The sequence below is a fragment of the Furipterus horrens genome, unplaced genomic scaffold, assembly GCF_987537825.1.
Source record: "Furipterus horrens unplaced genomic scaffold, mFurHor1.1.pri manual_scaffold_4, whole genome shotgun sequence".
Classification (NCBI taxonomy): Eukaryota; Metazoa; Chordata; class Mammalia; order Chiroptera; family Furipteridae; genus Furipterus; species Furipterus horrens.
The window spans coordinates 20,045,831-20,057,717 of record NW_028327174.1 but is presented as its reverse complement, the minus strand read 5'-3'; the positions used below and the strand labels follow the sequence as shown (position 1 = coordinate 20,057,717).

The following is an 11,887-nucleotide window of genomic DNA, read 5'->3' as shown; positions in this document are numbered from 1 at the left end:
TTTGCTTCAGGTTATTTAAATGTAAAACCTAACAGGCACATTTGCTGCCCTGTGGACTCTCCTGATTTCATTTCCATCTTTTTCTCCTCAAAAGTAACCACTATCTGGTTTATTATCTCTGTGACTGTTTTTATGTTTTTATTACCTATTTGTGTATCTATGAGATTCAAAACATGGTATTTTTTTTTACTCTTGATGTAGATTCCACACTATAAAAATCCTTCTGCAAATTGCTTTTTCTAGTTCAATACATAAATTATATATATATTTATTTCTGAACATTTGGAATAAAACAGAAGAATAAAAACAACAACCCATAATCGTATCACCCAGAGAGAGCAAATATTAACATTATAGGAGGAGGGAGGTATAGGAGACTAAATGATAATGGGAAAAAAATACAATAATGATTAAATTAAAAAAAATTTTTTTAACATATTTCTCTCTAGAAAAGGGAAACGAGAAAGACAGGAGAGCACATATATATACAAATTAGGAATGTGATATAACCAGATGTATAGAGAAAATCAACAAATAGGAAAATACTTATTACTACTTTATGAAAATAAATTAAAACAAGATGTGAGTGATTTTTAAGAAAATATAAATTACATTAATTGACTCAAGAATAAGCAGCAGAAAACCTGAATAGACAATCATGAGGAAAAAAAAACAGAACATTTGCAGAAACTTTTTTCCATGAGGTAGATATCATTACAACCCCCATTTTACAGAATGGGGAAACTTGAAAGGCTGCATGTCGAGGAATTAGAGCAGAAATGAGACTTGTCAATAGTTTCCATGATTGCAATAAGCATACTCTACATAGGTCTGGACCCCAACAAGAAAAGTCTCATACTAGGGCAGGGAAGTCATTTAACAATCAGTAACCCGGCACCGACTCTGTGCTAGGCACTGTTCTGGGTGCAGGGGATGCAAAGACGAATAAGCACACTATGGTTCCTGTGTTCAGGAAGGTTCTTGTTGGGTCAAGACAGACAAATAATTATATAGTCTACACTGCAACATGTTAATTGCTATACCAGAGGTAGAAAAACAGTGTTGCTAGACCACAAAGGAGTGATGCCATAGGAGTCTGGGAAGGGCTCATACTGAATGTATTGTTTGGGCTGGCTCTGGAAAGGAAGGCAGGGAAGGAAGAGAAAGGCATTCCATGCAGCGGGAACAGCACGGGCAAAGGCAGAATACTATGCATAATCTATATGTTGACTTCATTAAATCCTCTCTAAGTTCAATGCAGATAGACAGAATGCTGCTTTTGACGGAAGGCAATAGTTCTTAATATCTTTTCCTTCTTCCATCATGACAAAAACTGCTATTAGTTCACATAAAAATGGTAGAGATATTTGACAGAAATCTACTGTATTCTTCCTTAAACAGTTGTGAGAGATTCTGCCATGCTATTTATCCTCTAAGCAAGTTATTATGAAGGCTGTTAGTAAAGAGTAAGGATGATTCCCTGGCTGGTGTGGCTCAGTGGATTGAGCTCTGGCCTACAAACCAAAGAATAAGGATGAGGATAAGCAATATATTCATCAGTCAGCAGGGGGCTGAGAATCTGTTCATTCAGAATCAGCAGGGGGCCATGGGAAAATGTCTATTTATGCAAGCCTATGAGGCACTACCATTCAGAAGAGAAGGCAGGTTTGCAAGATGCGAAGAAAGTCTTCCTCTAATTTAAACCCCCAGGAGCTGACTGTGTGTCCTCTGCTTGTAGACAGACAATGAGGTAAAGCATATCAGACATTCTAATATGAGCGATCTTAATTTTGACCACTCACAAACATGTGTATGGGTAATTAAGTCGACGGTCACATATCTCAAAATAGTTTACACTCAGTCTGCAGTATAGGAATTTCACTGTCTCACTGAGGCTATGAACTATATGTGGAATTAAGAATTAAGATGCTTTGTTTGTTTTCTCTGAGGTTTTTTCAGTTTGGATAAGAAGAGCTAAAGGAGCAAAGTTTGGAGAAAGTCAGATCCTAGCTAGAAGGCTTATTCCTTATGGGACTTTGAACAAGTTACTTAGCAATCCTAGCTAATAATACCTCCTTCACAAAACTGCTGTAAGGATTAAATGAGATACTTTATGTAAAGTACTTTATGTAAGTGGCAACCTTAACAGTGCTGCTGCTGCTGGCTTACTAGTTCTTCTTCTCCTCCTTCTTCTTCCTATTATTATTATTATTAAGATCCAAGAAGAGTTCAGAGTTTTCCTCAAACAGAATATGCACCTAAAGGGAGAAGAAAAATTTTAGTGAGTGTAAATAATTATAAATTGATGGGTTATACTATGAATAAAAATATTTTCTGCTGGTAAATTTTATCTTTTCCACTGTTATCTACAATCGGACAGAAACAGATCCTGTTTTAGTTTCCCTTCTTAATTTACTACATTTATAATTGCTCTATTGTACTCTGAGAATCAAGATACAAGTGTTAACATCACTGCAAAATCTCATTTTACAGGGTACAGTTTTAAAATAATTATATTTTACTGCCTAGCATTCTTGGCATACATGGAAAACTGAAAGGTTTAAAATCTAGCATTACTGTATTTTCCAAAGAACCCTGCCTTCTCAGGATGTGCCTGAAGTAGGACAGCTTCAGTCTTGTCATTTTGGCTTCCAGTGATGTTTAAGACTTATTTTGCTTTAGGATCCACATAGGATTAATATTTAACATGAGGAGAAAAACCAACTTTAAATACAATCATCATTATATAGATTACAGTAATATTTTCTTTCCCTTCACTGAGATTACAGCTAAAAAATAAATCTTCTAAAGTATATATAAAAAATGTCTTTTACAAATACCATACGATTTCACTTATATGAGAATTTAATGAACAAAACAAACAAAATGGAAACAGACTCATAGATACAGAAAACAGACTGACAGCTGTCAGAGGGGAGGGGGGTTAGGGGTTGGGTGAAACAGGTGAAGGCATTAAGCAAAAAAAAAAAAAAAAAAAAGAAAGAAAGAAAGAAAGAAAAATGAAGGGGAAAAAGAAGAAAAAACCTCATAGACACAAACAACAGAATGGTGATCACCAGACAGGTGGGGGGAGGTAGAAGAGGGTAAAGAGGGGATAGATAAATGGTGATGGAAGACTTAATTTTGGGTGTTGAACACATAATACAATATATAGATGATGTAGTATAGAACTGTATATTTGAAACCTATATAATTTTATTAACCAATGCCACTCCAATAAATTTAACAAAGAAGACTTCTAAAGTATATATTGAACTTTTGAAAGTTAGCTTTATGAAGTAGAAAAAACAAAGAGTTTTCAGGCTGTAACCCAGGTGTGTGGCCCTGCACAAGTTACCCTGAATCTGTTTCTAACCTCAAAAATGGGGCCATAAATCCATCTGTGTGGTAAGATTTCCATTATAACAACTGTGAAGGAGCCTGGCACATAGTAGGAACTCAAAGTCTGTACAAAGGCTAAATATCCATTAAAGATCCTGGAATGAAGGGAAAAACCCACTTAACTCTGGGGTAAATAATTCCAACTGTTTGACATAAATTACACTAAAAATCACTGCATTTTGTCAGCGTTCTCCACATTGATTATTTAATCCTCACAACGCTGTGGATGCTTTTTAAAGTCACGTATAGCTGGGGAAACAAAAGCCTTAGGAGGTTAAGGAACTGCCCAACACCATCCCCACGCAATGAACAGAGGTTCTGAATTCAGGCTCCCTCCAAAGTCTTACCCACTTCTCCATAATGTCTCAATGCACAACATTTCAACCTGAAGTCCAAATTCATCTCCTTAGTGCTGCAATAACAAAAGTGATAAACAGTACTACTCAAAAGTGCGTATTCTCCAAAGCTGCATTTAGCATTTCAGAGCTGAAAGCCTATACCGGGGAAAAGCAAGTGAGATTCTGACCAATACTACTATGCCACCAAGGATTATTCGAGGATATCGTAAATCTCCCCCAACGTCCTTAATTATAAATACACGTAAGAAGACTGTACCGAGTTCTGCAGGCAATGCAAAAGAAACAGATGACCAGGAGCCCAACACACCATATTCTAGACTCAGTTTGACCTCCCCTGAAATGCATTATTTGACTTTATTCGGTGCGTTTCTCCTCCTTTAGTCTTGCTTCTCCCACATCCATTAAAGTGGGTTGAAACAAGCATTACAGAATAGAAACAGTAAAGCAGAAGGGGGGGGGGGGGGCAGCACAGAAGTCCCCAAATCACAGAATCTGTGGGAAAGTCAGGAAGAAACTCAAGAGCCCCGAACTCGTTCTCCTGGTGTAAAAGGACAAAAGGAAATCCCATTAGCTAAGTTCGCGAGAAACCACGTGCGCTCTCTAGTGTTCAGGGTACACAGCATCTCTCAGCTGAACCCTCGAGGCAGGCGGGTGAACCCACCAGAAACCCGGCCGGCCTCACTATCTTCGCAGCCACGCAAGAACCCTTCCGAGTCTAGCGGCGGAAAGCATCCCTTAGGCCCTGGAGACTCGGAGAAGAACAGACACTCGCAGCGTCCCTGGTTGCCGGGAGACCCTGCCCACCTCCTCCAATCAGCACATACCTCTTTGCGTCCAATCATAGAAGCGGAAGAGCCGTAGTCAGAGGTGAAAGGTCACGCTGCTTTTTGGCGGCCATTTCTCTCGAAGCACCGTGATCTGGGCTGTGCTGTAGGTGGTCCAGTCGCGAGAGACGGACGGGAGCTGGGTCGGCGGCGAGTAGCCTGCAGCATTTGCTCGTCTTCGCGATGGTAAGGAGCGAAAGAATAGATGGAGTCCCCAGGGAGCGAGGGAGAGCACGTGAACAGCATCGCAGGGCCTGCTGGTTGGTTCGCGCGTTTCCCATTCATCCGCGCGACGTGCTACGCAGCCTGGTCTGCAGCCCCGTTCTCTCTGCCTCTGGGCGATCTGAGTCCCGCGCTCCTTCCGCTGCCCTGCGCTTCCCAGGAGTTCCCCTGTCCCTTTACCCCTCTGCTTCGTTTTGAATCTGAGCCTGAGGTATCCTTGCTGGCTGGGGCCACAGGGTCGGTGTGAAGACGAAGCGGTTCTTCACGTCCCACTTTGAAATGAGAGTGTGCTTTCATTCCACGATGCTGGGACTAACAGCCCCGCAGCGCTGTGGAACACAGAGCTCAGGCTTTGGAGCATCGTTTGTTCGTTTAGCAAGTATTTCCTGAGAGCATGCTACCTGCCAGATACTGCGCTAGATGGTCGGAATATGAGATGAAAATTACCGATGCGGACCCTGGCCTAGGTTAATTCTGCCGGGCGCGGGAGACAGACATGAATCAAATAATAACAAATGTATAATTTGCAAATAATATTAAGTGCTAAGAAGGACGCAGACAGGATGCTGCGAGGGGGCGCGATGGTACCTTAGGAGAGTGGTCAGGGAAGGCATCCTTGGAAAGGGAGGGATTTAACCGGACCTCAATGATAGGAAATGTCGCCCCTTAAAGAACAGAAGGAAGAGTGTACCAGGCTCAGGGAGCAGGCGCATTGGCCTGAAGGCTGGAAATAAGGCTCGACCACTGGGAAAAATTAACGGAGAGCCGCAGCCCCCTTCAAGAACAGTGGTTATGAGATGGGGTCGCTCAAGACCTCTCAGGCTGCAGCAGGAGGTCCGGGTTCAGTGCCAGCTGCACTTGGGAGCCGCTGAAGCATTTTAAGCAGAGATATGACGTGATGAAAATAACAGTGGCCGCGTGGACAATAAGTTGAAGAAATACAAGAGTGAAAACTGGACACTTCATCAGGAGGTTCCTGCTGTAGGTTCTGTGTCCTTTGAGGTCACTGAATATGATTATCTTAAAAGGGTTTAGTAGTAAAGTGTCTTGGTTCTTTTCTTTGGGCTGATGGGTGAGCAGAAGGAAGGAAAAAAGATGTGAGTTTACAGGGGATGCTACTTTGCCGAATAAACAAACTGAAGTGATGAGCTCATCTGTCAGAGGCACTGCTAAGTCAAGTAAGACCCAGGCCTAGCTCCTAAGAATTCAGGCAAGACTGTCAAGTGTGATCTGCCCCCTTCACTCTGTAGCCTCCTCTGTGGGACTCTGAAGGCACTGAATTGTGTGTCCCTGAGGCCACCTTGTTGCTTCATTTTCCCTCCTGTTAACATGTGTAGTCTCTGCCTAGAAGAGCCGTTTTCCCCCCTGGAAATAGCGCTCATCCTTTAAAATGGAAGCATTACTTATTTCAGGCAACTTTTCCTTTTCTTTTAATGCTGGATTGGTTTGGTGCCCTGGTCCGTAGCATATCTCCTTTTCCTACATTGCAGTAGAATTGTCTGTGTTTTGCCCTTCCCCGTCCCACTGAGTTTCTCGAGGGCTGGGACTGTCACCCGCCCCCCCACCCCCTTTTTTTTCACTACCCTTATCTCTGTTTCTTTATAACCTGAAACAATGGGTGATATTTAATATATTCAGTGTTCCTTAAGGGAATAATGAATGCTTGTATATGTTTTGATGGTTTGAAGATGAAATTGGCTAACTGGGTATTTAAATTTCTCTGATGTGCTTCAGCAAATACAAGTGAAAATTACGTGGGAAGTGAGTCAAGAGTTTGCTTCTTTTGGATACCATAAAATATTGGTGATTTGGTAGCAGAGAATAGGTAGGTGGTGGGTGCTGAGCTCCGGAAAATAATTGAATTCCTTTTTTCTTTTCTTTTTCTTTTTTGTGTGTGCAGAGTTTGCCCCTTAACCCCAAACCTTTCCTCAATGGATTAACGGGAAAGCCAGTAATGGTGAAACTGAAGTGGGGAATGGAGTACAAAGGCTACCTGGTATCCGTAGATGGCTATATGAACATGCAGGTAAGCTAGAGAATTATAAAAACTATTACATTGTATTTACTTTCCTTCACCTTACTCCTCTAAGGTTTAGTGTGACTTAGGATGAAATTAATTAAGTTGACAAACAGCAAAAATTCAGGAAAAACGTCAAGGTCAGGGAGGCTGTTACAACTGTAATAAACTACAAATGAGACTTGCGTTAAACTAAAATACAGCCACAGATTTGACTCCTACTCATTAACGTAAGAAGAGCTCAGACATTTGGCTCATAGTGCTAGAAGGGAAACAGTAGTTTGGGGAAAAAGAAAAACCTTTCAGAGCCTGTAGCTCTGAAAGAAACTTTTCAAGTGAAATTCTTAAGTCTTTCAATGAATGCTAAAGGCACAGCATCAGAATAATTTGTTAAAAGCATTTCTTGAGGGAAAAGACCATATCAGCCAAATGAATTGATCAATTGACTGAATGTTATACTTCTGTATACTTCTGTAAATGTTTCAGCCATTTAAAAAAAATTTTTTTATGTAACATAAAATTTACCACTTGAACCATTTTGAAGTGTAGAACTCAGTGGCAATAAGTACATTCTCATTGTGCAGACATCCCCCTTATCAATTTCCCAAGTTGTTTTTATCCCAAAGTGAACTGTATGCATTAAAAAATAGCTCTCCATTTCCCCCCGCCTCCAGCCATTGGTAAATACTGACCTTTCTGTCTGTCTATTCTAGGCACCTCATAAATGGAATATTGCATAATTTATCTTTTTGGCATATTTAACTTAATTTTCAAAGCTCATTCATAGTGTAGCATGTATCAGAATTTAATTCCTTTTTAGGGTTGAAATAGTCCATTGTATGTTTATTCTGCATTTTGATCCATTTTTCTGTTGGTGGACATATGAGTTGTCTCCACGTTTTGACTACTGTAAATAATACAGCGGATGTGGCTCTACAAATATCTGCTAGAGTCTCTGCTGTCAGGTGTTTTGGGTATATATCCAGAAATGAAATTGCTGGATCATACATAATTGTTTGCTAATTTCTTGAGGAACTGCCATACTGTTTTCCACCTGATGATGATGCTCAGGCCCTCAGAATTCTTAAAAGAGTATGGTTTTCACCTGGAAAATTTCCCAAGCAGGAATCATTTGCCAAGGCCACAGGAAAATCTGAAAGAGCATATCTCATGTACTGAAAATGTTCCAGACTTAGATAGTGGTGATGGCTATAAAACTTTAAAAGCAGTGACTTGGGTACTTTAAAAGTGAATTTTAGCCCTGGCTAGTGTGGCTTAGTGGATTGAGTGCTGGCCTGCGAACCAAAGGGTCGCTGGTTCGATTCCCAGTCAAGGCACATACCTGGGTTGTAGGCCAGGTCCCTGGTTCAGGGCGTGCAAGAGGCAACCAACTGATGTATCTCCCACACATCAACGCTTCTCTCCCTTACTTTCTGCCTCCCTTCCCCTCGCCCTGAAAAATAAAGTCTTTAAAAAAATAAAGGTGAATTTTATGTTATGGGAATTAGTAGGAGAAAGGAATAAAGAATATCCACTGAATATTTGGTTTTTAAAAGTAAGGTGACTTCCTAGTGAGCTTGCCAGGTTTGGAATGTACCTGAGGCACCACACTGATGATGCATGCCTTGGAGTTTGTTCTCTCGGTGCATGTTTGTCAAGCGCCCATTGCGTGCCTGGCCCTGTGAATTCCCATCAGCAGAACCAAGTCCCTGCCCTCCAGCAGTGGTTTGAGTGGGGGGAGATGGTAGCATCGTAGGGTGTGGTATCAGGCAATGACAGGTGCCATGGAGAAGAAGGAAGCAGAAACGGAACAGGGTGACGGGAGTGTGCAGTGTCAGACAGGAGAGCCGAGGAAAGCCTCTCTGAGGAAGCCGCCTGAAGCGGAACCCAGAGTTGAGCGAGCACCTGAAAAGAGCTTCTGGAAAGGGAGAGCGGCTGGAGGGAGAGCATCGCCTGTGAGGGAACAGCAAGAGCAAAGGTTTTGTGGTGGGAATGTGGTTGGTGTTCAAGGCATAGCAACAGGCCGGAGCAAAAAGAATTGGGGGAACGGAGACAGAGCGTTGGAAGGGTAGTCAGAGAAAGCCATTCTGAGTGATAGTAAGGACTTCGGATTTTATTTCAAATATGATATAGACTGCTTTGGAGCGTTGTGTAATTTAGAAACCAGTTCGATGTTAAATATCTGTCAAAAATCACTGTAAAAATTTTCATTGATAGTAATACATTATTTCTGAGAGCAGTTACAGATAATTGTTTCAACAACCACATGTATTTCAGACAGAACCTCTCTGGAATAGGAGGTTACTTTTTGTTCACTATAGGAGAGGGAATAACATCCAGTAGCAGCATTAATTCATCAACATGTTTTACACGCCTGGCCTCACATCCTCTGTACGCCCTATTTTTCTTCCACTTTGCCACTTGCCCAGCTAATGAAGGAAACTTTCCTCTCCTTTCTTTCCTGCTCATGTCATTTGTGAGTCCCAGATACCACAGATTGTAATCTTGAAAAATTAAAATTATAGTTTATTAACTGTGTGTAGAAGGAAAGTTAAACATTTTGATGTAAATTTAGAAATAATATAGCTCCCTAATTATACAGTTTACTTTCTTAAAACTTATGAATGTTTAATACTTAACAGTTGAAACATGAAGGTTTTCATCAAACTTCAAGTCCCTAAAAGACCCCTTTATAAACAAATGCTTACCACATAATAGGTACGTAAGCCACCAGCCACAATTCAGTAAAGAAAATGTTGAGTATAAATATTTATGAATGAATTTCAAATCCCAATTCCTAAGGTGTTTTGGCTCAAAAAGTTTTAGCAAGTGCTACTTTTAATTAAAGTATAGTTGATGTAATATTTGGCCTTAGGTGTACAGCATAGCGATTTTCTCTTATCTTAACAGAATGATCACAGTGAGTTTAGTAAGCATCTGCTGCTGTACAGAGTTATATTATTGACTGTATTCCCTGTGCTATACATTATATTCCTGTGACTTATTTACTTTATAACTGGAAGTTTTTTTAACCTCCTTTTAAGAACTTTTTCCCCTGTTTATTAGTATATCATTTTAAAAATTCTTTTTTTAATTAAAGATTTTATTTATTTTTAGAGAGAGGTGAAGGGAGGGAGAAAGAGGTAGAAAAAAATCAATTGGTTGCCTCTTGCATGCCTACAAGCCAGGCATGTGCCCTGACTGGGAATTGAACCAGCCATCTTTCGGTTTGCCGAACAATGCCCAACCAACTGAGCCACACCAATCAGGGTTAAAAAATTCTTACTCAGTTCTTTGGTTTGGTTGGTGACTAACATAAAAGTATTTTAGTTATCACTTTTGTGTACCCATTGGGCTCCTCAATATGATACTATAATATAGTTATTCCAAGAAAAGTTAGTATCTGCTTCTGTAGACCTGAGTTTTTGGAAAACTTTAATCAGTTTAATTATAAATTAGGAGACTGTCTTCCTTGACATATTGATTTAATGTCTGCTAGAAAGAAATACTACACAACAGATTTTTAATATTATGTTTAAACCAGCTTTATTATATAGTAGCTGTATATCCATTGGTGTTAACTTTACCAAATATTTGTATGAAACCAAAAGTACTGCAATAGGAATAGAAAACTAATCTTAATATTAATTACAGAAAAATGTGAGTTGTTGGTATAGAAAGGTCTCAGTTATCTCACCAATATTGTATGTTTTACTGGTTTTCTTTTGTATTATTATGTTAATATATTTTCTTTTTATTTTAAGCTTGCAAACACAGAAGAATACATAGATGGAGCATTGTCTGGACACCTCGGTGAAGTTTTAATAAGGTAAGAAAACAGTAGTGTTATATGTAAGGATTTACTGGTGAGCATTAGAAATTCCCGTGTAAATGAACTAGTTTAGTGCCTCAATTTCAGAATTACTTTTTAAAATCACTATTAATTTAACATAATATTCTACAACTAGACTTTAGGAGTCTTTGAAATTGTTACACTTGTCAAAGATTTATGTTTTTGGAGCTATTCATCCTTAAGATTTTCTTGCATTGATATTAAACTTTTTAGCTCTTAGCTCTAACTTTTTTTAGTGGCTTTAATTGTAGGAGCTTGTTGAATTTTAGTTGGGTCTGGCTGCTGTTAGGGACTTTTGTTAATGCTCATTTTCTAGAACTAACTTTATACCTCCAAATTCTAGTCATTATTCCCTTTGGAAGATCATAAAGATACCATTTATAACAACCACATGGTAAAAATAAATGCTGTGTGCTTTTTAAAAAATCAGCAGTAAAAACATTTTTAAAAAATGCTATATTGTAAAATTAGCATTCTGTAGTTTTGTAATGAAAACAATCTAGTAATTGTAAATCAGATATGGTTTTGCATTGGAACAACAAAATGGACTGTTTTTCTATTTACAGGTGTAATAATGTCCTTTATATCAGGGGTGTTGAAGAAGAGGAAGAAGATGGGGAAATGAGAGAATAGCATTTTGGGGGGGAATTTTTTATATATATTTCTAGACAATAAAAATTTGTTTTTCAGCTTGACTTGTGAATTATTCATATTCAGATATTTACATATAAAACTCAAATGTTGAAACAATTGAAAGATTATTCACAGAAGTAATGCCCTAAAAGCCACCCAACTTCACTCAGATTGGTTTTCTTTTGTAAGCCCCATACTCTTGTTTTTGTCTATAAAGGAAAGTTATTTGTTTGCTTTGGAAATGGTTATGAAGGTGAATTTAAGCCATTTTCTTGTAATTATATATTAACTGAGACCTTTTAAAAGCAACTGCTTTTTTAAAAGTTATTTTTGAGCCATTTTGACATGTATAGTTAAATATTTTCTTGTAATTAATATATAATGTGTTATTTTACTTAGTAGTTGACAAATTACAAATTAGAATATAAGCTTAATAATATACACATAGCTACAGTTAAACATCAGCTGAAAATTAAAATGATTGTGGGTATAGAGCACAATGGAAATTGAGAACTGACATGTAGGCTAAAGATGTGGTTTGTTCACGTAAGAGAATTAAGTTTCTCAACAGTACTTC

General features: G+C 38.9%; 2 protein-coding genes across 2 annotated transcripts in view; one reads left to right on the top strand and one right to left on the bottom strand.

Moving 5' to 3' along the window:
- Window positions 1–2,203: 2,203 nt before the first annotated feature.
- Window positions 2,204–11,887, bottom strand: part of CDK17 (cyclin dependent kinase 17) — a 397,794-nt gene continuing 388,110 nt past the window's right edge. Inside the window, exons 14-15 of the mRNA XM_090272669.1 lie at window positions 4,423–4,479; window positions 2,204–2,258 (exon numbers count right to left, since the gene is read on the bottom strand). Of these exons, the coding sequence (XP_090128795.1) occupies window positions 2,242–2,258; window positions 4,423–4,479 (74 nt within the window). The 3' untranslated portion in view covers window positions 2,204–2,241. The remainder of the gene's footprint in view (window positions 2,259–4,422; window positions 4,480–11,887) is intronic.
- SNRPF (small nuclear ribonucleoprotein polypeptide F) lies at window positions 4,636–11,372 on the top strand. Its single transcript, XM_090275373.1, has 4 exons — window positions 4,636–4,771; window positions 6,708–6,833; window positions 10,589–10,653; window positions 11,244–11,372. The coding sequence occupies exons 1-4, from the start codon at window positions 4,769–4,771 to the stop codon at window positions 11,308–11,310; spliced, it is 261 nt and encodes an 86-aa protein (XP_090131499.1). The 5' UTR covers window positions 4,636–4,768; the 3' UTR covers window positions 11,311–11,372.

What these genes read in the sequence shown, in the direction of transcription:
- SNRPF (XM_090275373.1), top strand. An exon ending in ATGGCTATATGAACATGCAG is followed by an intron (nt 6,834 to 10,588) that starts GTAAGCTAGAGA and finishes TTTTATTTTAAG; the next exon opens with CTTGCAAACACAGAAGAATA. An exon ending in CTCGGTGAAGTTTTAATAAG is followed by an intron (nt 10,654 to 11,243) that starts GTAAGAAAACAG and finishes TTCTATTTACAG; the next exon opens with GTGTAATAATGTCCTTTATA.